A 26270-nucleotide genomic window follows, 5' to 3' on the forward strand; every position below is an offset into this window, starting at 1 on the left:
TACTACGTGATTGAATCGAATAAATTCGCGAGTGGTTTTAAGCAACATCGGACCATGCCGTCCACGTCTGTGTGCGTGAGTGTCAACCCGAGGCGCGTCAACAGGCGACGAAAGGGACCAGATTGACTCTAAATCTGGCGGGAAGTTTGATTCAAAGGGAGAAGAAGGTGGCAGTCTTGCCGTGCCGACATGGCTTAGAATAGATAACAGAAAATGGATGATGGTTTCAGACCAGACTAGATTCTCTTTGCAGCGAGCACTAAAAAGGAGTAAAATTGCAGAGAAAATTGATAACAGATGATGGTCCACGGAGAAGATAAATTGCTCTTTTCAGCGAGCTTTACAAAGGAGTAAAATTCACCGGTGGTTTTGTACTTGTCTCGCTGGTTCACTTCGGTCCATGTACTCAAGGACTTAGATCAACTCCAACGCGCCGACATATTTCATCCGCGTGTGTTCGCTTAGGTTAAAACGGACACAAAAATCGGCACAACGCGCTGACCCAAACGCACGCGCGTCCACATTTTTGTCCGCCTGCCAACCTGTTTCCGGCCTAAACTTGGGTCTCATTTGCGTTGGCGTGGACATGAAACGAACACGCGCGACACCCGCCTACTCCTTCCCTGGTCCGTCAGTCGATGGCACAACCACCACCATTTCTCCCCACTTTCCCAAAAAAACTCCCGCCCGCTCACGCTTCCGGCCGCTTGCCATGGATGATGTCCCGACCCTTGACGCCGCCGCCGGCCTCGCCTCCCTCGCCTCCTTCGACCTCACCTTCGTCGCCTCCGCCAAAGGCAAGCCCCACGCGGCCCGCAAGGCCGCGACACCGCCCAAGAAGAAGCAGTTGACGCCGGAGCAGCAGGCCATGCAGTCGGCCAAGAGAAGGGGCCGGAGGTATGCGTAGGATGCAAAGCTCGAAGGTGCGGTCGCCGCCGCCCTCTCCACCGTTGCACAGCAGGAGGAATCCAATGGCTGAGCCATCGCCGCAACGCGGGAGGCCTTGCTCTACCTAGGGTTAAACCCTGGTCATCACGGGCTCGTCTCCGCCGCCGTGGCCGCGGCGAGCACGGGGTCGTCGGCATTTTCTCAAGTGGTACTGCCAGAGTCACCGCACGCGTCTACCACAAAGCCGATTCCCGACTTCCATATCTATCCGCCAGTCTCCCGCTTCTCCGGGGAATGCTCGCCGGAGGTGAGCCTGGTGGCGCCGTCCACGCCCACGCCCATCGCTATCGACCTCAATGCCACACCGGTGGCGGTGGATCATCCTCCCTAGGGGCGAAGAATACCCGAAATCTGTTCGACAGAATGCCGGCCACCAGTAACTACGAGATGGCCAACCGTTTATCATCGAGAACATCATCTTCGAAGGCGGTGCGGGAGCTGCTGCCTTCGCAGACGGTGCAGGCGCGGCTGCCTTCGATCCCGACAAGACCCGAAGCCAAAGACGGCGGAGCGCCCTTCATGTCAGCCTCCTTTGATCAAGCTAGCATGGACGAATCCTTCATGCAAGACCAGGTCGGCATGGGCAGCACCTTCCTGCTCAACCTCAAATTCCAAAAGGACTATGGCCTTGAGGAAGAGGATGAAGTGAACATCGACAGAGAACCTTTGTTTGAGGACGAGCTCGCCAACCAAGCCGACGCAAACAAGAAGCGCAAAAGCAAGCAGACGAAGGCATACACGCAGTCGGAGGACAAACTCCTTTGTGAGTGTTGGAGGGACATTGGACAAGACCCCAAGGTCGGTGCCGAGCAAAAGGCATCTACCTTTTGGCTTCGTGTTCATCATGAGTACTATGAATGCGAGAAGTTCGCGTCGTACCAAATGGAGACCAAGCGTGGGTGGGTGTCGCTCTCGAAACGATGGAGGGTGATACAACAAGAGTGGAACAAGTTTTGTGCAACCCTTGAGAGCATCCAAGCACGTCCCGTGAGCGGCCTCAGCCTCAAAGATATGGTATACGTGCGCCCCTCTTCGTATCTGTTTTCCGTTGTGCTTGCATGCACATTTGCCCATATGGTTGCATGCTATTCAACATTTTAAGCTTTGGAGACATTCAAGGCCCCACATGGCGGCAAGCCCTTCAACCTCACCCATTGTTGGATGATCATCAACGGGGAGAAGTGAAGGAAATATGCCCTAGAGGCAATAATAAAGTTATTATTTATTTCCTTATATCATGATAAATGTTTATTATTCATGCTAAAATTATATTAACCGGAAACATAATACATATGTGAATACATAGACAAACATAGTGTCACTAGTATGCCTCTACTTGACTAGCTCGTTTATCAAAGATGGTTATGTTTCCTAGCCATGGACAAAAGAGTTGTCATTTGATTAACGGGATCACATCATTAGAAGAATGATGTGATTGACTTGACTCATTCCGTTAGCTTAGCACTTGATCATTTAGTATGTTGCTATTGTTTTCTTCATGACTTATACATGTTCCTATGACTATGAGATTATGCAACTCCTGTTTACCGGAGGAACGCTTTGTGTGCTACCAAACGTCACAACGTAACTGGGTGATTATAAAGGAGTTCTACAGGTGTCTCCGAAGGTACATGTTGAGTTGGCGTATTTCGAGATTAGGATTTGTCACTCCGATTGTCGGAGAGGTATCTCTGGGCCCTCTCGGTAATGCACATCAGTATAAGCCTTGCAAGCAATGTGGCTAATGAGTTAGTTGCGGGTTGATGCATTACGTAACGAGTAAAGAGACTTGCCGGTAACCGAGATTGAACTAGGTATTGAGATACCGACGATCGAATCTCGGGCAAGTAACATACCGATGGCAAAGGGAACAACGTATGTTGTTATGCGGTTTGACCGATAAAGATCTCCGTAGAATATGTAGGAGCCAATATGAGCATCCAGCTTCCGCTATTGGTTATTGATCAGAAACGTGTCTCGGTCATGTCTACATAGTTCTCGAACCCATAGGGTCCGCACGCTTAAGGTTTCGATGACAGTTATATTATGAGTTTATGAGTTTTGATGTACCGAAGGAGTTCGGAGTCCCGGATGAGATCGGGGACATGACGAGGAGTCTCGAAATGGTCGAGACGTAAAGATCGATATATTGGACGATTATATTCGAACTTTGGAAAGGTTCCGAGTGATTCGGGTATTTTTCGGAGTACCGGAGAGTTACGGGAATTCGCTGGGGAGTATATGGGCCTTATTGGGCCATACGGGAATAGAGGAGAGAGGCCAAAAGGAAGGACGCGTGCGCCCCCCCCCCCCTCTGGTCCGAATTGGACAAGGGGCGCAGCCCCCTTTTCCTTCCTCCTCTCCCCCTCTTTCCTTCTCTCCTACTCCAACAAGGAAGGGGGGAGTCCTATTCCCGATGGGAGGAGGATTCCTCCTGGCGCGCCCCTCCTGGTCGGCCGACCCCCTTCCCCTGGCTCCTTTATATACGGGGGCAGGGGGGCACCTCTAGCAACAACAACAATAGATGTCTTGATCTCTTAGCCGTGTGCGGTGTCCCCCTCCACCATAGTCCTCGATAATATTGTAGCGGTGCTTAGGCGAAGCCCTGCGACCGTAGAACATCAAGATCGTCACCACGCCGTCGTGCTGACGGAACTCTTCCCCGACACCCTGCTGGATCAGAGTCCGGGAATTTTCATCGAGTTGAACGTGTGCTAGAACTCGGAGGTGCCGTAGTTTCGGTGCTTGATCGGTCGGGCCGTGAAGACATACGACTACATCAACCGCGTTGTTCTAACGCTTCCGCTTTCGGTCTACTAGGGTACGTGGACAACACTCTCCCCTCTCGTTGCTATGCATCACCGTGATCTTGCGTGTGCGTAGGAATTTTTTTGAAATTACTACGTTCCCCAACAAGAAGTTCAAGGCGCAATATACAACCGCCAAAGCATGTGGGGGGGGAAGCCGTGGAGGAGTATGATGAGGGCGAGAAGCCATGACCGCGGGGAAGACCAACTCCAAGGAGGACAAGTGCAATGCGGCGTCGATTGCCTCGCATGCCAGTTTGGAGGGCATGATGAGGGAGGACACAAGGGAGGAGAAGCGCCCACAAGACAAGGAAGAGCAAATGAACGCCTTCATGAAAATCCAAAGGAGGAGGCTTGAGCTCGATGCGGAGAAGCCAGCCAAGATGCTCGAGATGAAGGCGGAGAAGCAAGCGAAGATGCTCAAGATCGAGGCCGCCAATGCCAAGACCAAGGTAAAAGAAGTGGCGCTCGCTAGCATGATGACAAGGGTGAAGATCATGAAGGTGGACTTGAGCACGGTGTCACCGAGGAAGAGGCAATGGTTCGAGAAGATGCAGGCCGACATGCTCAAGTTCGATGACGAGTGATCTATGACCGAGAGCGCCATTCTTTTTTTTATGTCGGCAAGTGTACTGGCATGACCACGGCCGAGATGGCGTGGTCGAACTCCCGCCCCTTTTGTGTGTGCTGGCATGTGTGCCGGCCGCTGGCAACTGCGCCTGCATGAACTGTGTGGTTTTTTTCTAAAGGCTGGTATGTATGCCGGCCGCTGACATGAATTCTGGGCGATGGCATGGCCGCAAGCCTTTTAAAATTTATGTGCGGACATAAAATGAATCTGCGCGTTGAACGCATGGCCAACCCAAACGTAAAATGAAGCGGACGACCCAAACAGTCAAAGCGTGCGTCCGTTTGGCTCGCGTCGCGTTGGAGTTGCTCTTAGTCAATACAGTCACTGTGTACTCACCCAGCTTCATATATTCTCTATGTTGATCGGTCAACTCTCCACCCACACGGGTCCCATATGTCAGTGAATAGAAGAAAGAAAGAGAAGGATAAATATTGCGCAAGTGGGGATACGAACGGGAGAGTTGCGAGTGAGGGATCGCACGCACTAGCCACCTGAGCGCACAACGTGCTCTGTCAATAAGAAGAGCTCTACGCTGCTGTAGAGAGTGTTCTATTGGGCTAACTGTGACCGTTAAGCATCTTTAGCCTACCCCTTAAAAGAGCTTAACTCTAGTGCAACCCTCGAAACGTTTAAGTTCTCAAGGAGTGAGGATCGGAGTAGTGTCGGCGGCCGCATTCCTTGCCTCCGATGACCACCGTACCCGCAACCCTTCCAATCTCCGGTCACCAAATTCCGGCTAGATTTCGACAAGATTCCTGTGAAGTTTTTCTCGGAAGAAATTGGAGGTCAGTACATGATGAAAATCACTGCAAGCTCAGTCATATCCATGAAGACGGAACCCATCTATTTCTCTATGCAATTTCTGCGTGAGAATCTGAAACTATCTAGAAATTACTTGGACATACGGAGGTTCTATCGAGGATTGCGTATTGTTCCCCGAAGAGACTGCGGACATCCTCTTTTTTCCTTGAAGTGGTCATTGTTGCTAGTTGGAATATTTGAATGCTTAAAAGAAGCTCGAAGTCGAAGCTGAAATGTGTGTGTGAAACCGAGAAAACGCATGGGCTAAAAGTGATGGCAGTGTGTTTTTCTTAACAAAAACCATGAGTACAGCGCCCAGTTGGGGATAAGTTTGGAAGAAATCATTCGTAGAGAGGGTGACAGCGGAGTGTCCTCTTGACTAATCCGGACCAAGTTGCGTAGCCTAGCAATCGGCAGCACTCAAATCATGGCGCAGGTCAAAGTCATAAGAAAAACACCCGTCGTGGAGCCATGGAGGCCAGCAGCTGGTCATGCGATGCGAGCCGCAACCCTGCAAGTGCGCGAGGAAAAGGACAGACCGAGCGAGTGGCCTTTGTTCGGTTTCGAGCGACCCCATGCACATGCATGATTTCAACTGTGGGTGTGGGTGCCGATGGCTCCTGCAAGTTGGTGAGCACGGGAGCTGCAGCCGCGTTGGCAGTACACGGCGCCTGCCTTGTTGCGTGGAATCCGGAAAACCGGCGGTCGCGGGGACGAGGCTGGTCATCGCCCATCAGGTTGGCAGCCGTTCCATCGTGTGGCTCTTGCAACTACAACGGCAACGCACGGTTTCGGGCCTACACGTACGGCTCCATGGCGCGGCCGCGGAGGTCTTTTGTTACGGTGTATTTTGCTACTGGTGGTTGTAGTGAGTAGTGCAGGCCACATTTCGCTGATGATTATGTGCTTGTAGACTTTCCTCTGTTTCAAATTACGGCATCTCCAATCCACAATGTCAGAGGGGAGACGCGCCTCGGCCAGGAAGGCGGCAGATCTGGGCCAGGCGTGGCCGCGCAAGTGGCAACCGGGATTCGCCGCGGCGGCCGTTGTGTGTGGTCTGCCCCCTGCCGACCCCGGCGAGGAACTGCAGGTGCAGCTGTGGGAGCGGATGGTGGCGGCGCGGGCTGGTTCTGGGGCGCTTGCGCTCAGGTCAGCAGCTTGGTTGCGATGGAGCATCGTGCGGTGGTGCGCGCTGGATGTGCGTCGTGGTGGCTCCCCGGCCATGGGCTCCAGGGATGTGGCCGCTTCTGGGTTGTCCACCAGGAGTGGTCTGACAGCCGTTGCTTGCAGCCTCAGCAGCTCCTGCCCGTGCTGGTTTGTAGGAGTGTTGGAGTTGTTTGTCACCGACCATGCGGGAGGTGGTACCTGCATTGCGTGTCCTCGGCGTGCAGGGTGTTAGGGCATCTCCAGCCGTTCGGCCCCCCAGGCGCCTAAATAGAGCAGCCTGGGGCGTGGCGGCGCTAGTTCGGTCCCTGGGGACGACCTGGCTCCCAGTCACGCCCCCACGCGCCGCCCCAGGATGCGGGAAATTTAAATTTGGTCGTTCCCGCTCTTAAAAGACGCCGCAAATCCGGCGATCGGACGTAGTCTGGCGTTACAAAAAATAGAGCGCCGCCGCCGCAAGTTCGCGTGCGCAACGATTCACTCGGCGGGGTCGGCTCCAGGCGTTGGCGGAGTCGGCGTGCGCGGGCTCGTCGGCGGCGGAGCTGCGTCGGCGCGGCTTCGGCACTGCTGGGCGGCGATGCAGAGGCGTCGGTCGGGCTTGGCGTCCGTGTGGTCGTGGGCGTCGTCGGCGTCGTCGGCGTTGCCGTCGGCAGCTCGTTCAGGATGAGGCCGCGCTGCACCAGGTACCACGCCTTGAGCTTCTCGTCGTTGCTCTGGAGCATGTCCGCCCCGCCCATCAAAAAAGTCATGTCGGTATTCCTCTTCTTCGCGGCGACGTTCGTCCGGAGCAGGTCGAGCTTGATGGCGTTGTTCTTCATTAGCGACGACCACCGCGCCTCGGTCTTCTCTTCGCGTAGGACGGCCCGTGCCTGGGCGTCGGCGAGGCAATGCTCGATGGACTCCTGCACTCGCGTGGTTGCCGCGTCGGCGCTTTTCCCCTTCTTTGCCAATTTATGGCCGTCCGGGCGCCCCTCTGACGCGCCCGGAGTCGTCGCGTCCGGCTTGTATGTCTCCTTGGCCTTGTCGAGGGCACGTCGGACTTCCGCCCACTTCTCGCGGGAGAGATGCGAGGGAAAAGCGTCAAGAAACGGCGGGAAAAGGCCTTCGGGTCGCCTCCAGGGCGGGCGCACGCGCCTTTTTCGCTTGTGCCGGCTCCCCAAGCGCCCCCAGGGCGCCGGGTTCGGCCTGGGTCCGCCGGGCACCAGTTTTGGCCCGAGCCGGCGAAAAACGGGCTCCTGGGGCCTTTTTTTGGCGCCGGCGCGGCAAAATCGCCCGGGGAGGGCCTGTTGGGGGCGCGGCTGGAGATGCCCTTAGGTGTTCTGTTTCGCTATGATTGCGATACCAAGGTGCTGCGGCGGCGACGGTGTGATCGAGAGCAGACTATGCAGCCTTAGTTCTTCGCGAGGGGTGGGAGATGGCCGACGTTATGGATGAAAATCCTGCACGGCTTCGGTCGGTGTTGACGGCGATGGCGCCCGTGGGTGTCGTTCCCCTCCTTGAAGGCGTTGCTTGGATGTGTCGGGATCTCTCCCGCTTGCTTGGGTCGTTGTCTCCGGACGAACGCCTAGGTCTTGGACCGGCGATGGCGGCGTCATGGCGTCGTTCCTCTGTTGGGAACATAGTGGATGGAGACATGGCTTGGAGGTTTGATGTTGCGGTCCTCCGGTGTGTGGCACTGGTCCGAGTAGAGGTTCTTGGACGCAATGTACACCTATGCCGGTGAATCCAAGAAGGTGACTTTCTCGAGACCAACCGAGTCCCTCCACCCACTCGTGATCTCCTTTTTGGCAACCAAGGGTGGGTGGTGCTTCGGTAAGGGAAGTCCAGTTGAAGTTGCTACTATTCGTGTGATCGGTGTTGGTTGAGACGTGGCTATTGCTCTGGTAAGGACAGGTTCCTTTGCGTTGTGTTTCTAGTGTATGCAAAGGCTTTTCTTCGGATTAGCGCGGATGTGGTGTTGATACTACACTTGTCTTCTGCATCGAGTTGTGGTCTCTTATAATTGTCTTCTGCCTTCTATAAAAATATGGTACGCCATTAGCGTACTCTCAGAAAAAAAATGTTGACCCGTAAATTTGCTCCAGCAACCATCCGTGGACAGGGAGCCCGACATCCAACGCTACCCGCATACATTTTAACCATTGTTTGAACTAAATGGACGAAAGTCATGCAAACACGACGGATTTCATATAAATTAGACAAAATTCATTACATTTTGAACAATTTTTAAATAAACCATACTCTAAACCTAATCTAAATGATTGTTGGCGTCCGTTCTACATGTCCGGCCATGAGCCCCAAGAACTGAAACTTCGGCTCTTGCATTTGCCTTCTCGAGTTCCGTCTCGGCACTCTCCAGCTCCGCCTCCGCAACCTCGGGAAATGAAGTTGTTCGTCTTCACGTCGCTGCCAAGCAGCTAATCGGCCGACGATGTTCAGCCCACCAAGCTTGGCTTCAACGGGAGGGAAAGAGCGGTGGCCTTCTTGGGACCCAGTGGCGGTGACCTACCATGCACTACACTTCCTCGCTGCCGGCGGCGCCCGCTGACGTGTCGGCTTCGTGGTCGTCGCGGTGCTGACGATGTCCTCCTCATCATCACTCTTGCCCCACAACTCATCTGCCGCCTCATCAACTCCCAGTAGGTGGCTTCTAACTTCGCTTGACGTTGGCGGTACCGCTAGCGTTGCAGCGGATCACGTAGGCGGAGCGGTAGTACGCGAGCTACGCCTTCTTCTCACGCACATCCACGTTGATGGATGTGCCTGCGGCGAGCAGCTCCTCCGCGGGTAGGTGCTCCTCAAGGAGGCAGAGGTTGTAGGCCTGGTCGGCCTGCGCTTGTCGGAACTTGGCCTCCTACTCCTCCCACGGCATGTCCGTGTATTGCACATGGGCCTCGCCGATGGTGGGGCCAGCATGCATCGACGAGGAGGGTAGAGTCGGATCGTCCTCCATTGGGGCGTCACCGGCCTCCGTTTGCCGGCTAGCCTGCTGGCCGGCAGCAATGGTGGCCATCTCCTTCTTCGACTCCAAAGAGAGGGTGTCCCAGAGGGCTTTGGAGCGCAAGGAGGCCATGACGGGCGTGATGCGGAAAGGACAAAAGGGCCGAAGGAGGATAACTGTGGCTATGGCCAGGGCTGGTGTTTATATAGTGGTCGGATGGCAATGGGCCACAACGGTGTGGTTAATGGTGGGCGGCGACGGATGGACGAGTGATGCCGAAGTATGTTCCTCGGCAACCCCCTATTATTAATTCAGCACGGCGGACGAATGGGGTGTCGTTTGAACACGGAGCAGTCACCTACACCGGGAAGTGGCGTTGTCAACGTTCTCTCAGCCGGTGCGCCACTTCAATGCCAGCAGCAGTGAGAGGTCGCGTCCGCTCTGGCTGCGCATGAATGCGGCACTGACGCTATGGAGCGGCGCTGACTGTTTCGGGTAGGAAGCGCGCCCGGGCGAGGGAGGGGGTTAATGGTGGGCCAGTGTAGTCAGATGCGGACTTGGCAGTGGTCCGGACGCCCGCAAAGCCCCCTCCCCATGTTTTGTCTCTGTTTTGCAGGAAAAAGTGCGTCTGGACCACTGAGGGGACCGATACAAGACCATGTTGGATGGCAAAACACGTCCGGACCGCGTGGTCCGGACTGTTGCGGGTGGTTTCAGGGTCGGCATTGGAGATGCCCTTAGGATCGATGGGTCATCGATTGGGTTAATGAGAGTTTAGAAGGTACTCCTACTCCTGCTGCTGAGAACCAACCAATTGTTAGGAGGTTAGTGGTACCCTTGGCTTATCAGTGATAAAAGACTAGGGTTTGACGCTTTGGTGTCTCATAAAAACGAAACATTCTTAAGTGGGAAATGATGTTCCCGTTCATAGCAAGCCACATTTGATAACTTCATCAATCTCAAGACCCAACGACTCAGTCTCTCAACTCTAGTTCCCCTTTTTTTTCTTTCTAAACTACAACTTCCCTAAATCACAAAATTCCAATAATTTAAATTATCTTGCAAAATTCGCCCCCATCGTACCTTGCAATTTCACCGAATTAGACACGCACGCGCGCGCGCGCACAACAACAACAACACTTGTTAGGGAACATATGTTGAGTAAAGTCGCAATTTTTTGATTAATCTAATCCAGAAGTAAATCATGAGCATGGCATTGATAGTATTAATATGGTACTGATACCTAACCATGCAAGCTCATACAGTAGGTACATCTACGTAAACATCAAGCCTAGTGACCACGGGAATAAACAGGAGAGAGATAAACAAATTATACCCTCCGGCCAGGTTGTAGTCGTGGGCGGCGGCGATGTCCTATGCGGCCTTCTTCTCAGATTTGATGGACACGGTGATGTCGAGGAGAACGAGGATGCAGTCGAAGTAGCAGACAAAGGCGAACAATGGTGAGCAGTCGCGTCGGAGATGCTCTCCAGAAACCTAATCGTCCTTCTCACGGTGTAGGATCGCAAAGGGCGGAGTTCTGGAGGTCTGCTCTCTCGTTCAATCGTACATGCGGTGGACGGGATGGGATCGCCGGAAGCAACATCAGTGAGTGAAACAATGGTGGGGGAGTGTGCGAGCAGGTGGGGCAGATGCGGTCTGATCTGGGTGACGGCTAGGGTTGTCAACGCCTCCAGTATATATATTCAGTTGTGGAGGGAGACGTGGGTTGGAAACATGCCCCAGTCATCAACAATCCACGATCCGACGTCTCAGATACTCATAATTAATTAACCATTCCCGATGAAAAAAATAAGCGCACACATAACATAGGTCTGAACTCGGCTCGATCACGGCACGCGCGCGGGGGCAAGGCATGGCGGAGGATGGAGGTGCGCGCGGGAATCACTCCTCTTCTCAAGCTCCAATAATATGTGGAAGAGAAACACTTATAAAGGTTTTTTTTAGCGGTTCCTTCACTTGTGAGGTGAGACTATTTGGACAACATACACAACAGGAAGCATGATACTAGTTAATCCATCTTGTAAAAATCACAACAATAAGAAGCATGTCGATAGGAGTTGGCACAATGAGCCACTCGATGGGTTCAACTTAATACAGTTACGACTCCCTTGTCATTTGTCCTGACAGAAGGCCACGTTTTGTGCTTCATATGCTGATCTTGCTAGTTATAGAAAGAAAGGGAACAATGGAGCATCTGCCACTGGTACCACCAGGTGAGATGCCGAGGCCGACGACTTACACGGCCGGCTTCGTATCACGCATGCTTAAACTTAAAGGTTCACGTGGGAATAATACTTGTCGTGTGTAGTTAGTTTACCACCGCTGCACGCTAGGTAGCCAGCTTGGTCTATATCTATCTTCCACGTACGATCACACAAGCTCTCAGCACCGTCGAGGATATAGTTAGTTTCCACAGATATGCACAAGCAGCAGCACTCCATCACGATTCACGAACTCATTCACGTACGATCCTAGTTAGAGTTTGGACGAGGATGTGCAGCTGCGGTAGGACGTTCAGCTACGACCGGCAGCTGCACATCCACTTCCAAGCGCTAGCTAGGATCGTCAACAACGGCCTGCAGCAGGACATCCATGTACGTGGAGGTTAATCTTGATAGGCGACGCCGAGTTCAGCAAGGAGAACCTGACGGGGGTGTTCGAGGAGGAGGTGGCGCTGTGGGGCGAGGTCAGGTACCAGTCGCACTACAGCGAGTAAGTTCCAGGCCAGATGCACGCTCAAGCTGCAGCTCGCACTGCCGGGCACGCCGGCTGTCGTGTACTCGTGTTCCAGATGGTCAAGTGCAAGCTCGCTGCGGCCGGCAGATAAGAACTGTAAGCGGCTACGATTGGTGGCTTTTCTTATATTATTAGCTATAAATGTCATACTCTCTCCGTTCCAAAATTCTTGTTTTAGATACGGATGTCTCTGGTCATATTTTAGAGTTAAATACATTCATATCTAGACAAATACTACTGTATAAGACAAGTACTACTGTATAAGACAAGCACTACTGTATATAAGACAAGAATTTTGGGACAGAGGTAATAGATAATTTCAGATGTGTGGTTAAACTGTGTCCAGGATAATAATTTCAGATGTGTGGTTAAAAGTGTGTCCAAAAATTGAAACGCAGACAATGTATAGAACGAGACTCTGGTTTTGGGCGCTATTTTAGATGCATAGAACATCAGGACATCAGCCATGAGCTCAGGAAAATACTGATGTCCACGATCATACAGTTCAATAACAGTCTGAAAAGGCCTTGTCATGCATTGTACATATGTGTGTGAGACTGCTTGCTAAACCACAATCTGATACGCCTTTTGCTGTATGTTGTGTATGGGTTAATCAAGAGAACATTTAAATCATACTGTGATAGCCGGTTCGCCAATATGCTTGTGAAAATTGACATGGTTTTGTTTTAGCAGAGGCCACATTTCATATGACAAAAACTTATAAAGGTATGAAGCCAAATGAAATTGCATGTTGAGACAGCATAAAGCAAGATGTGGACAGAGTGATAGTAGAGTATGCACCGTAATATTACATGTTTCCACCAAAATTTGAAGACATGGAGTGGAATATGAGCAATGTACTCTTGGTTTTGTTGACATGGGAGTTTGTAAATCCAATCAAGAAAAACTGATTCATTGCAGGAAACTGACTCTCCTTTTAATCCCAAGTACTCATCTCTGCAGTGGCAATGCTTTGATTTTATCCAGCTAATAGTTGTATGAAGCAGGAACAAACACATCATGTTCAGAGTCATCAAAAATACACACCAGCTCAGTGGTTATGGGGAAATAGTTACACTGAGAACAGGGTTGGTAGTATGCTCCATCCTTGCAGCTCTGAAAGTGGAGGCGAACAAAAACACTGTCCAGAAATGCTGGCCTGTTTAATCACTCAGTATGAAATAATGATACAGAAAACATCTGGACCGAAAATGCATCCAGAAGTCCCCAATAAAAATTAGATCAAACACCCGTCAAAAAATTAGATCAAAACAGTGGGACCCAATACTATGGCTTTAGTTTTGGTTTCCAGTTCTCTTCCTTGCAACGCCGCTGATCAATAATCATTGACTCGAAAACAGACAGAACATCATCCAAACCCATCTCATCCTCTCCAAGTTTCTTCATGGTGATAACTATGCTCTCAATGGTCGACAAGCACCCGGCCTTTGGCTCCTGCCTCACCTCGCTGTACAAGCTAACCTTATCTGATTCTAGCTTCACGTGTGGCAGAAGTTGTAGCCATGGATTCTCATGGTACATCCGCTGCGCCTTTGCCCAGGTGCCATCCAACACAATCAAATGTTTCACCTGACAATCTAAAGCATCAAGGCTGATTGCACCCTGGCATGGAAATAGCAGAGCTGCATGTGGCGGTATGGTGATGGAAAATTCCTCAAACTCCGAGACTTCACCTGTACGTCTGGACTTGTTCTTCTGTATTTTCGTGACAGTAAAGCCATTCGAGATAGCTCCTTGACCAACAGAACCTCTGCACAACCATCTGATTTTGGGCTTTACGCCGCGCTCAATGTCAATCTTGAGTTCCGTTTCTGTATAAGCAACAGAGCACTTTTCCATATTTTCCACGGCCCAACCTTCTCCAGTAACAACACCAACTTCAACATTTTCAGTGCAAATACCATTAACTGAGGTAGTTTCAACTAAAGGGTGAGGCAGATCAGCATGTACCTTATATGTCACACATGTCTCACTTCTGTGTTGGCCGTCAGCATTAACGGCATTGGCTACATAGCTTTCCGACTGATTTGCGGCTGAGACTGGCCTTTCAAAATCTTCAGCATGTTCATTGCTTTTCGCCTTCTCGAATCTGAAACACTCATCACCATTAGAGTCACATTCAATGACACCGCCAACTTCTCGATCCAGATCAGAGGAAACACCATTGCTTATTTCCCCATTATCTAATCCTTCACCACCAGCTTTCCTAGAGATTGCAATAGTGGCATTTTCCTCACCCAAATGAACACCGAAAGGATTGATCCCCATATCTTCAGAATCACTGCACTTTGCATGATTCAATCTTTTGCCTTGGCTTGGCTCGAAACCATCACCATCTTGTATGCCAGTCTGCCCAGAAACAGCCGAACCATCATGATTTCCGGCAAGGGAGGCGCCAACACCAGTTTCTCCGTCTGCAAGATTCGAGGTCGTGGCGCCGCCGAGCGTCCTGAGGAGGAAGCTGGCGCGGTGGTTGACGTCGGTGACTTGGGTGACGGCGAGGTTGCGGAGGCCGAGGCGGGCAACACGGATGGAGCTGAGCGGGTGCCGGACCTCCATGGTGTGCTGCAGCACGGTGACGCCGACGGTGGTGTCCAGCGGGGGGCCGCGGAGGCGGCCGCAGAGGCAGACGCTCAGGGGCTTGGTGCAGACGGCGCACATGGGGCGGCGCTGGCCAGGCTCCCGGCGATGCGGGTCGCTCTGGCCCTCGCGCGCCGCCATGGGTGACGAGGTGGGGGGGGGGGGGGGGGGTCGGTTGAGTTGCTGCGGGGTTGGGGGGTGGCGGCTGTCCGGCGGTTTGAGAGTCTAGGGTTTTGGAAGGGGGCCTTTTGCGGAATCGCTTTGGAGGCAAATCCAGTTTGCCGTTTATCGCGTCAAATTGTCGACCAACTGCGTGCACACAGTCAGAGAGAATGGGCCGGCCCAATTAGGTTAGGTTAGTCCGGTTTCTGGAATGTTTGGGTCCTTTTTTTAATTTAAGGAAGGTTCTAGAATGTTTTATTCTGTTTTTTCGTTTTTCTTTTCTTGTTTCTCTACTGATTATTATCCTTTTATTTTTTACTTTATGTTTTTTCTGGGTTTATTTTTCTTAGTCTTATTTTCTTTCAAACAATGTTCCTGGAATTTAATATGTTCAAGTTTTTTGAAAAGCTTTCAAAATTTTAAGAAAAATGTTCAAAGTTTAAAGACTGTTTATATATATTATTTAAGAATGTTCACATTATTTCAAGGAAGTGTTCTTAATTTTCAGAAAATGTTCTTTTCTCAAAATAATTAAATTTGAGGTATTTTAGAAAACCAAAGAAAACCCAACTAAAAACTAATAAAAAGGTCGGAAAAGCCTAAAGGAGCTATAGGGCTGAGCACTAAATCGGTTGGTTCATCAGCGCCCCCCTATGCGAAAGATAGACATCTTGACACAAAGTGTGTCACGTAGGAGCTCTCCAGCTTTGGATCTAGTAAAAATGTGTGTTTTGTGATATTTCTCTTCTAGTAGCTAACAAAGCCAATAGAAGTCACTAGGTAGCGACATAACAACACTACACGACCCCACAACGACCAAAACAAATTGGTTAAATAAAAAGATGATTTTTTTTAAAAAAAAAGAAAGAGAGCTCCCTCTCCTGATTTCACTAACAAAACCAATGTCCTTTTATGTAAACGAAACTAAAAGAGAACAAAGAAAAATCAAAATGCACATATCCCAACAAAAACCTAACATAGACTAATTAGTTTTTAGCCTAACACCGACAAGTACCAACAACATCAAGGGAACCATGGAGGGAGAAGCAAGGAAAGCCACTACAAAAGTGCTTCCCAATCCCATCTGTCGCCCCGTAAGGTTCACTTGCTACTTGTTCGAACATTCTTGTTCCCCAAATCAACGCTTCTCATTTTTCATATTTTTATTGCAATATGGTCCAAAAACTTATGAGATGACTCATCAGGTGTACACAAAATGTATCAATCCATGGAGTCCTTGACTGAGAGTCAATGATTAGTGCCTACACACAACTAAAAGACTTTCAATTGGTCCCCAACACTTTTACTGAGGGTGTCAACCTCACTAACCTTGCTATTTACAATTATTAATGTATTGTGATTGGAATTGATGATTGTAAGCGAGTGTAAATAAATGTTACTATCATAAAAGAACAAAAAGTAAATTGACCGTGGTTGTGATCATGAGAAATAAATGACCGGGATCTATAATTTCACCAGTGGCATCTCTTCAGGTAACATATGTGTGGTGAACAAATTACATTTCCGTATCAATTAAATTCCTTTCGCGGAAGCGCTTTGGAGGCAAATCCAGTTTGCCATTCATCGCGTCAAATTGTCGACCAATTGCATGCACAGAGTGAGAGACAATGGGCCGTCCCAATTAGGTTAGGTTAGTTCCGGCTTCTGGAATGATTGGATCCGGTTTATTGTGGTTTTAGGAATGTTCTAGAATGTATTATTCCGTTTTTTTTTGTTTTTTTTCTTGTTTCTATACTGGTTTTTACCTTTTTAATTTTTAACTTTATGTTTTCTCCGGCTTTTCTTTTTATGATTTTATTTTCTTTCAAACAGTTTCCTGAAATTTAAAATCTACAAGTTCTTTGAAAACTTGCAAATTTAGAACACACACATTTTACAAATGTTCATAAATTTTTAAGAATATTCCCATTTACTTTCTTAATTTTCAAAAAAGGTTGTTTTTAGAAAAAAATCAGGTGTTTTCATCAACCAAAGAGAAAAGCAAGTAAAACTAATTAAAAACTGAAAAAAAAACCCAAAGGAATCACTCGCTATAGCGCTGAGCGCTAAATCTGACGTTTCATCGGAACGCCCTATGCGAAAGGTAGACATATTGACGCAAAGAGCATCGCATAGAAGCTCTCCGGCCTTGGATGTACTCAATCCGTTCGGAACTACTTGTCGCCAAAATGGATGTATCTAGATGTATTTTAGTTTTAGATACATCCATTTTCGAGACAAGTAATTCCAAACGGAGGGAGTAGTAAAAAAAGTGAGTTTTGTGACATAAACACTGGTACCCTTTCTCTTGTACTAGTAGCTAGCAAAGTCGATAGAAGTCACTAGCTGGCGACATAACAACACTGATACACAAAGTTCTCAGTAGCTAGCAAGGCCCGTAGAACTTCAAATCACGCACACAAAAAGTGACACGTTAATCAAAAACTATGACTTGCCATCGTGCCTCCTTTGCAAGTGGTGGCATGACCCCACTGAGACCGAAACAACTCAGCTAAAATAAAAGATGAATTTTTTTAAAGGGCTCCCTCTCCTAATTTCACTACAAAAACAATATCCTTTACATAAACAAAACTAGAAGAGAGCGAAGGAAAATCATAATGTACATACCCAAGAAAAACCTAATATCAACTGAAGTCTTTTTTAGCCCAACATTGACTGTTGAGCATAAGATTATTAGGAAGTATAGAATAGACTATGATTTGGTCCTGTCTTGTCTTGTACTCCAAGTTGGTCTTTGTACTCCTCTACATATGCCCACGAGTCTCAATCAATACAATGAACGGACTATTTCATCAAACCTCTCTCTCCTTTCTAACATGGTATCAGTTTCCGGGTTCTAAACCCTAGCCGCCGCCGCTTCCGCACCCACGCGCCGCTCCTGGGGCGGTCGGCCTCCATGACCGCCGCCGGGGGCCGCGCCGCCCGTACCTAGGGTTCGTCCGCCGGTCGTGTTGATCGGCTGCCCTACAAAGTCTTTTTCCCGAGCCCTTGCTTTGGATTTTTTCGCTCTCTCGCCGGTCGCTTTGATCGGCGTTTTTTTTTGGTTTTCCAATCTATGCTTGATCGGTTTGCGTCCCCCGCCGCCGTCGTCGACACCGAGTGCCTCTACTTCGACCCCGGCGCAACCAGCCGGCCTCTCATCCGACCCGGCAGCCACGCGCGTCGAGGCGGCCCGTCAAGGCCAGCCGTCGTCCGTGCGTCGGTCCGCCCGTCGCCCTGCGCCAGCCATCACCGCCCTGCTTCGATCGGGACTTCTGCATCACCCGACCCGACGGCCTCGCGCCATGCGGCGGCCAATCATAGCCGCCCTGTCGCCCGTCGTCGCCGGCTTTATCTTGGACTCCGCCGCCACCCCATCTCGCGCACGATCAGATTGATCACCCGCCCGCCGCCGCGATCCGCCTCATCTACGCCATGCGACCGACCTGGCCCGTCGGTTGCGCGCGCCTCTGCAGGTCCCGTGAAGATCGTCCCCGAGTTCAGCACGTCCCTCCACCGATCGAGCAATGGGCTGCCGCTGCGTCGCCCCGTCGGGCCGCAGCGCCGCCGCCCCGTGGTTCTTCTCCCGGCTGCACCGACCCGCGTCAACGCTGCATCGCCAATTCAGGCTGTAGTGCTGCGGCCCGCGGTCCACCGCCGCCCCGAGGCCGTCCGCTCCTGGTCGTCCCCGTGGCCGCACCGACCCTCGCGCCGCCGCTGCGTCGCCCCGTCGGGCCGTAGCGAGCGTGGCACGCGGTCCACGCAGCCGTCCCGAGGTCGTCCCCGCGGTTGCACCGGCCCGCACTCCTCCGTCGCGCCGACCCTTCGGGCTGTTGCGCCGCGCGCCGCCGCTCGCCGTAGCCACGGCCACCGGCCCTTCCTAGTCCACCCAGCGTGTCCAAGAGAACCACCTCGGCTCCGTCTTCCTCCTAGACGCCCCACGCAACCGGGGAAGCACCATAGTGCCTGCATCGCCCTCGTCTTCAACCTCGGGCGTCCGAGATCGTCTTCACCGCCCTGCTCAGCTCCGGCCTCCCCCGAGCCAGTCGACCCGCTCCGTGTGTTCTATGTGAACTCCTGATCATCCCCCCTCTCCGTCTTCTCCCTAGCATGCCGTAGCCGCCGCGCCTCTCTCACCCGACAGCGCCGCCGCCAAAGCTCATCGGCGATGACGCTCCGGTGACCATTTGGTCCCGGGAACGCGTCCAACGTCCTCGCCGCGCCGCGTAGACGTCATAGGTGCTAACCTCGCATCGCCAAGACCGTTGTAGCCTCGACCCCGAGCTCGCCCGAACTCTGGCGGCCGCAAAAGAGCTCGCCGCCGTCAGCTCCAGCCACCCCAGCTGCTGCTACTTGCCTCTTTGGACGCGCCTTCCTCCCAGGAACCCGTAGGAGCAAACAACGCGTCAAATGATGCTCCGTAGCGAGCGCACGGTGCACCTCCACCGTCGGCCGTGGTCGTCGCCGGTTAGCCTCCGGCAAGCTCACGTGGCACGGTCACTAGCGACTAATGACCCAGCTAACTAACCCTCTGGGCCACTGACGCATGGGCCCCATGCCCTAATTAACCCCAGCTTTATTTCTGCTTAGTCTAACTATAATCCAAAGGACCCATTTGTCAGGGTTGACCCTGCTGACGTGGCCGTTGACCAGGCCCACCTGTTTGCGACCCTAACCAGCCTGAGTCACAGACTAGTGGGCCCCTCTGGTCAGATTTGACCCGGACCAGCCCTGTTGACTTGCTGACATCATCATGACATCAGGATGATGCAGTAAATGTTTTCTGGAATTTAAATAAATCTTAAATGATTTATTATTTTCAGAAAATGTCCTAAACTTCTAAAAATCATAGTAATTCAACTGTAACTCCAAATCAAACAATTTATATATGCAAAAAGCCCGCGGTCTCCGCCGCCGTCCTGAGGTCTTCCCGTCGTCGCCCCGATCTGCCCGCCACCGCTGCGTCGCCCCTTCGGGCCGTAGCGCCGTGGCTCGCGGTCCACTCCGCCGTCACCGCGCGACTACCTCCCGTGGTATGCGCCGCGCCATCTCCCTTGGCGCGGGAACGCCACCGTCCGCGCCGGTCTTTGTCACGTTGTCAGGGTTTTCCGCCTACTTCGAGCACCGCCGCCGCCGTCAGGCCGTCGCCGCCGCCGCTACCCCGTAGCCGTCGCAGCCGCCTGTCCACCTCCTTCGTCTTCATCCAGCACCAGCCCGTCGTCAGCGTCACCGTCATCTACCCCGACCACTTCGTCTACTCTGACCACCATTGGTGACATTGGCCCCGGCGCCGATGGATGCCGCAACCGTCGTCGAGTTCTTCTATGCTGGCCCTCCGACTTCTTCGACATGGCGTACAACTCGTGCAGGTCCTAGTCTCCGCATGCCCGGTGCTGGCAACACCGTCGCGTGCCTTCGTCCACGACGTGTCCCCGGGCCTGGCAAGCCTGGTGCGGCGCTTTGTCAACTTCGTCTTCGTCCGTCTACGCATGCCCGATGCTGGCAACACCGGTGCGTGCCTTCGTCTACGATGTGTCCCGGGCTTGGCAAACCCGCCGCGACGCGTCGTCAATGACATCTCCTCTCCGGCGCACTACTTCGACACCACTGCGCCCATGCTAACTCGGTGCCCCTTTCCGCACGCGGCTCCACGACGACTTCCTCGACACCGGCCACCCCGACTCGACATCGACCATGGCATTCTTCGCACGACTACCTCGACCACGGCTCCACCACACACACTCTCGGCTACATCGACAAACGGCACAAAGGGCTACCGCCTGCTTGAGCAACCTCGTTGGTTTCCACTCCAGTCATGACTTCCGTGATGCGTCGACCGTTACGACTGTGGGGGGTGTCCGTCGGCTTGCCTTTGGATTCTTCTCCAGTCTCACCGTCTGGGTCGCTACCGTTGTGACTGCGGGGGGATGTTGAGTATAAGATTATTAGGAAGTATATGATAGACTAGGATTTGGTCCTGCCTTGTCTTGTACTCCAAATTGGTCTTTGTACTCCTATATATATGTCCACGAGGCTCAAGCAATACAATGAACGGACTATTCCACCAAACCTCTCTCTCCTTTCTAACACTGACGAGTACCAACAATACAACATCAGGGGAACCATGAAGGGAGAAGTAAGGAAAGCCACTATGAAAGTGCTTCCTCGCCCGTACAAACAATCACCAACTGTTACACCATCACCAGAGCATCCATCGGCCAACAATTAATCTTGATCCCGACCACTATCCATTCGTCACCCTGAAAGGTTCACTTGCTACTTGTTCAAACATTCTTGTTCCCCAAATGAACGCTTCTCAATGTTCGTATTTTTATTGCAGTATATGGACCAAAAAGTTATGAGATTACTCACCAGGTGTAGCACGCCTCACGGGGTGTTCATTCTCACATTATCAAAACATGATCATTTTCTCGTATTCTACAGCGCCAAGAAGACAACAAAAACCCCACTGGTCATGAAATGTTGCTACTGATATTTCCAAGTAATCTTTATGTTTGGTGAAATCAGTTGTTCGTCCCTAAAGTGCAAGGTTTTGTGGTGAGAAGTAAATATTTCCCTCAGTTAAGAACCAATGTATTAATCCACGGAGTTCTTGACCGAGAGTCAATGATCAGTGCCTACACACAACTAAAAGACTTCACTTGGTCCCCAACACTTGTACTGAGGGTGTCAACCTCACTAGTTTTGCTAGTCAAAAGTACTAATATATTTTATGGTTGGAATTGATGATTGTAAGCAATTGTAAATAAATGTTCAGATTGTAAAAGAACATAAAATAAAGTGGCTGTGGTTGTGATCATGTGGAATAAATGACTGAGGTCCACAATTTCACCGGTGGCATCTCTCTAGATAACATATGTGCGGTGAACAAATTACATTTCTGTATTAGTATTTATGATGCGATCACATATCTCATGATGCGTATAGGCATTACATTATTGGATCTATAGACCGTTATCTAACTACATCTATAGTTAATACTACACCCAAGCCCTTTATCCAGCATGCATTTCTTAAGTATTAAGTGAAAACAGAGCATTGTGTTAAGCAATGCAATATAATGTAGATAGTATATTTTCTTTGCCTGCGGCTCATCACCGAGACAACTAGTCAACTATCTTTTATCCTTAGTGGCAATAACACAATACAAGCATTTTCCCTTTCGGACACTCGGATGGAATACTCTCAAGATTAAACCTATCTAACATACACAATTGTCTCTCAGGGATCATTCATCTAAACATGGACAATGATAGAATAATTAATAGAAAGAGCATATATGTCTATAAATAATGCCGCAAATAATTCAAAAGAAATTGATATCTATACCAACATAAAATTTCTCAAAGGGGCAAATCCAGTTAATCTCGTCCATCAAAAACCATGTCAATCCAACAACCTAGATTATTCCAGTGGTGAGTGCTCAACGTGTTTTGCTTGCAACTAATATCATACTCCCTCCGTTCCACAATGTAGTGTGTCTGCGCTTCTCGAGATTGAAGTTTGACCATAAAGTTAACCAACGAGACCGGCATCGGCGGGAGCAAAAATTATACCACTGAATTCGTATTTTCAGTATGAATTCAGTGATATAATTTTTGCTCCCGCCACAGTCGGTGTCGTTGGTTAAATTTACAATCAAACTTGGATCTCGGGAAGCGCGGACGCACTATATTGTGGAATGGAGGGAGTACTAAATATCAACATACGTGCTAATCACATATTTAATGTGTACCTGATATCCTACCTAATGTAAAATGAAATGAACACATAATTGATATCCTACCTAATATAAAACTGTAATTAATTTCCAACCTAATATTAACGTGCATTGCACGTATGTATTTACTAGTGATCATAGAGTGACCATTCATCACACTGCAACAAGAACATCGGGAATTACATCGAATGGATCATATAGGGAAGCTCATGTGATCTTTGTATTGAGAAACAAGGGGGAGAGGATGCCATCTAGATAATGTTATGGACCCATAGTCCAAGGAGGGAAACTCACACATGGAGATGCTGGCAACAAGGATGATGAAGATAGCTCGGGTGATGAATTTCCCCTTCGACAAAGCACCGGAAAAGGTCTTCAAATTGGATCATCATGCAATGTGAGGAGGGGGCAACAAATATTTCTCGATAAATCTTTCGATGGTTTTCTGAAGAATATAAAGGCAGGAGCATCAAGAGGCCGTGGAGAGGCGCCCTAGGGTGTGAACACAGGCCCACATCACGACCCATTCCCTTCATGCAAACTCCCCATGTGGGGCCCACTAGGGTGCCTCCAGTGGCCTTTGGCTCCTTCCTGATATGAAACTTCGTCCATATTTTCCTTGGATTTTTTAGTCCCCAAAACAGTGTTTTTGTAAGAAGTCCAAAACATGCAGAAAGCAACAACTCGCATTGGATTAATATCTTAGTCTAATAAAATTATATAAAAATATGCCAAAACTATGTAATAATGATATAAAAGTAGCATGCACATAGCAAAAATTGTAGATACGTTTGAGACATATCAGACCTATTTCCCAAGTCTTGGAATCCACATAAGCCTATCCAAAGAACATTGCGAAAGAGGCAATCAATAGTTTCTTTTTTGTGACATAACTAACTAGAGCAATTTCCTTGTCAGCCCCTTCTAAGCTATTTATCTTTAAGTAGAAGCTATTTTTCAGAATCAGCCTTAAGAATATGCAATTCTCAATGGCTTTTTTGTCTTCCACAAAAAATGTGGGGGCACTCGACATTATCATCACATTGTTTTGAACAAAAGTTGCCTAGTGGAGGATAAAGTCCATTTGATACAATGATACTTACATTGAAATTCTTCACACACCTCTTGTATAATCTCCCGTAACAAGAGAATATCACCCATAGAGTACGACAAAAGGTAATTGAGGCAAATCCCAACTCAAACACATCTGACACAATAATGATATTATCAAAACCTATGCTATACATGTGTGGATATGATTGCACAAGGGGTTTGTTCTCAATCCACCAGTCTTCCCAAAACTGGGTCCTTTTTCCATCCCCGACACAATGTTTGCGCATGCCAATTTTTTTCCTATAGTGCAAAATTCTAGACCAGGATTGGGAATCACCTCATTTGGGTTGTAAACCAGACATGCATTACCTTTTCACATACTTATTCTCATGTTATCTTTTCCAGACTCTATAAGTATTGGCCAACTTCCAAGACCATTTTGAAATTAAGGTTTTGCTCATCATTGTTAAGTTTTCAATACCCAGACCCCCGAAGATCTTTAAGCACAATAGCATTAGGCCACATCACTAGATGATATACCTTCAACTTCTTGCCAAATTAATCTTACACTAAAATATATATCATTTTCTCACTCCAACAGGAAGTTCATAAAGGACATCATAAAGGTAGGCATGGTAGGGAAAGACTGTATCACAATCAATCTACCACTAATGGCCAGAAGTCTCCCTACCAACTACCACATCCTTTCTCAATTTTGTTTTATACATGTTTGCAATATTTGTTTAATGATTCTATGTTTTATATATTAACATGCATACCTAGGTAGTTTATACACAACTTAGCAACACGACAAGTAAAGATTTTTCATGTAGTTTTCAACTTCACCTTTTCCCCCTCCCCAAATGGGAAGCTCAATCTTATGAAAGTTTGTGTGTGTGTGAGAGAGAGAGAGAGAGAGGGGGGGAGAGAGAGAGAGAGAGAGATTCACATTATATGCACTTTCCTAATCATCTTGCAAAAGAAATATGGCATCATCTACATATTGGAGCATATTGACATCATCCTCTATAGATCTCCCATAAGCCCGGTATGAATGGGTTTAGACCATCCAATTTTTTGGGGATCGAATCATTCAATCCATATGTTTGGCTGTATATAAGAGATGGGCTAATTATTTGGATGAGACTCCTAGTCATGCTCACATGGTCATGCATACAAAGGGTGGCCATTTGATTTGACTGATTCTTTGGGGTGGACCCGTTCAACATCTTCATGGCATATTCTCTTTTTTTAGTGGAACCATAAAGTGCTTTATAACCAAACATGTCTATTTTCTGGACGATCCCAACTCATCCCTGACCACCCTTGCAACCAAACGCACCCTTAGGTTTTTTAGCATTATCTAAAAGAATAGATGATGCATCAACAACTAACTCAAAAGTGAGGGGAGACATGGAATCTGAAAATAGTCTCCAATTGTGTTGTTAACTTTGATCTATACATGCCTACCTCCAAAAATGTGCATCACCCAATCAACCCAAACAGGTGGGAACCCTTCCATCTATGGCAAATGTACACAGAGCCATTTTACTCTACCATATGATTTCCAATGTCTGTTTTAACAATCACATCATTTTGCTTTTGTTGAAAAATTAAAACTAACATTCTGAAGACATATAGTCTAAATTGTTTGGACTTGCTTGGCATCTTTACCCTTAAGGGATCAGAGCCACTAAACTATAATTAATACCGGTACTATCTGGCTTACCATGAAAGAAATAGGTCTACTAAGAGCGTTGGCCGCCCCAAACGACGCGCGCGCGCGGGGCGGTTTGCCACGCTCGAGCGGCCGCGGGAAACAAGCGCGCGTGGGAACCGTTTGCGCACGCGCACGAAAAGGCGCCAGCTCGTGCGCACCTATAAAAGTGATGCGCGCGCCACGCGCCTTCTCCACGCTTCCTCTTCTCCTCTTCCTCTCCCTCTCTGCCACGCGCCGCTCCAGCGCCCCACCACCGACGTGTTGGAAATATGCCCTAGAGGCAATAATAAAAGCATTATTATTATATTTCCTTGTTCATGATAATTGTCTTTATTCATGCTATAATTGTATTATCCGGAAATCGTAATACATGTGTGAATAATAGACACCAACATGTCCCTAGTAAGCCTCTAGTTGACTAGCTCGTTGATCAACAGATAGTCATGGTTTCCTGACTATGGACATTGGATGTCATTGATAACGAGATCACATCATTAGGAGAATGATGTGATGGACAAGACCCAATCCTAAACATAGCATGAGATCGTATAGTTCGTTTGCTAGAGTTTTCCAATGTCAAGTATCTTTTCCTTAGACCATGAGATCGTGTAACTCCCGGATACCGTAGGAGTGCTTTGGGTATACCAAACGTCACAACATAATTGGGTGACTATAAAGGTATACTACGGGTATCTCTGAAAGTGTCTGTTGGGTTGACATGGATCAAGACTGGGATTTGTCACTCCGCATGACGGAGAGGTATCACTGGGCCCACTCGGTAATGCATCATCATAATGAGCTCAGAGTGATCAAGTGTCTGGTCACGGGATCATGCATTACGGTACGAGTAAAGTGACTTGCCGGTAACGAGGTTGAACGAGGTATTGGGATACCGACGATCGGATCTCGGGCAAGTAACATACCGATTGACAAAGGGAATT

At 49.4% G+C, this 26270-nt stretch overlaps 1 protein-coding gene across 1 annotated transcript; it reads right to left on the bottom strand.

Moving 5' to 3' along the window:
- Positions 1-12840: 12840 nt before the first annotated feature.
- LOC123046735 (uncharacterized) lies at positions 12841-14806 on the bottom strand. The gene has a single exon (XM_044470158.1). The coding sequence runs from the start codon at positions 14792-14794 to the stop codon at positions 13340-13342; it is 1455 nt and encodes a 484-aa protein (XP_044326093.1). The 5' UTR covers positions 14795-14806; the 3' UTR covers positions 12841-13339.
- Positions 14807-26270: the final 11464 nt, after the last annotated feature.

Source organism: Triticum aestivum, chromosome 2B (assembly GCF_018294505.1).
Source record: "Triticum aestivum cultivar Chinese Spring chromosome 2B, IWGSC CS RefSeq v2.1, whole genome shotgun sequence".
In the NCBI taxonomy this organism is placed as follows: domain Eukaryota; kingdom Viridiplantae; phylum Streptophyta; class Magnoliopsida; order Poales; family Poaceae; genus Triticum; species Triticum aestivum.

Coding starts and splice junctions, on each gene's coding strand:
- LOC123046735 (XM_044470158.1), bottom strand. CDS start 14,794: ATGGCGGCGCGCGAGGGCCAGAGCGACCCGCATCGCCGGGAGCCTGGC.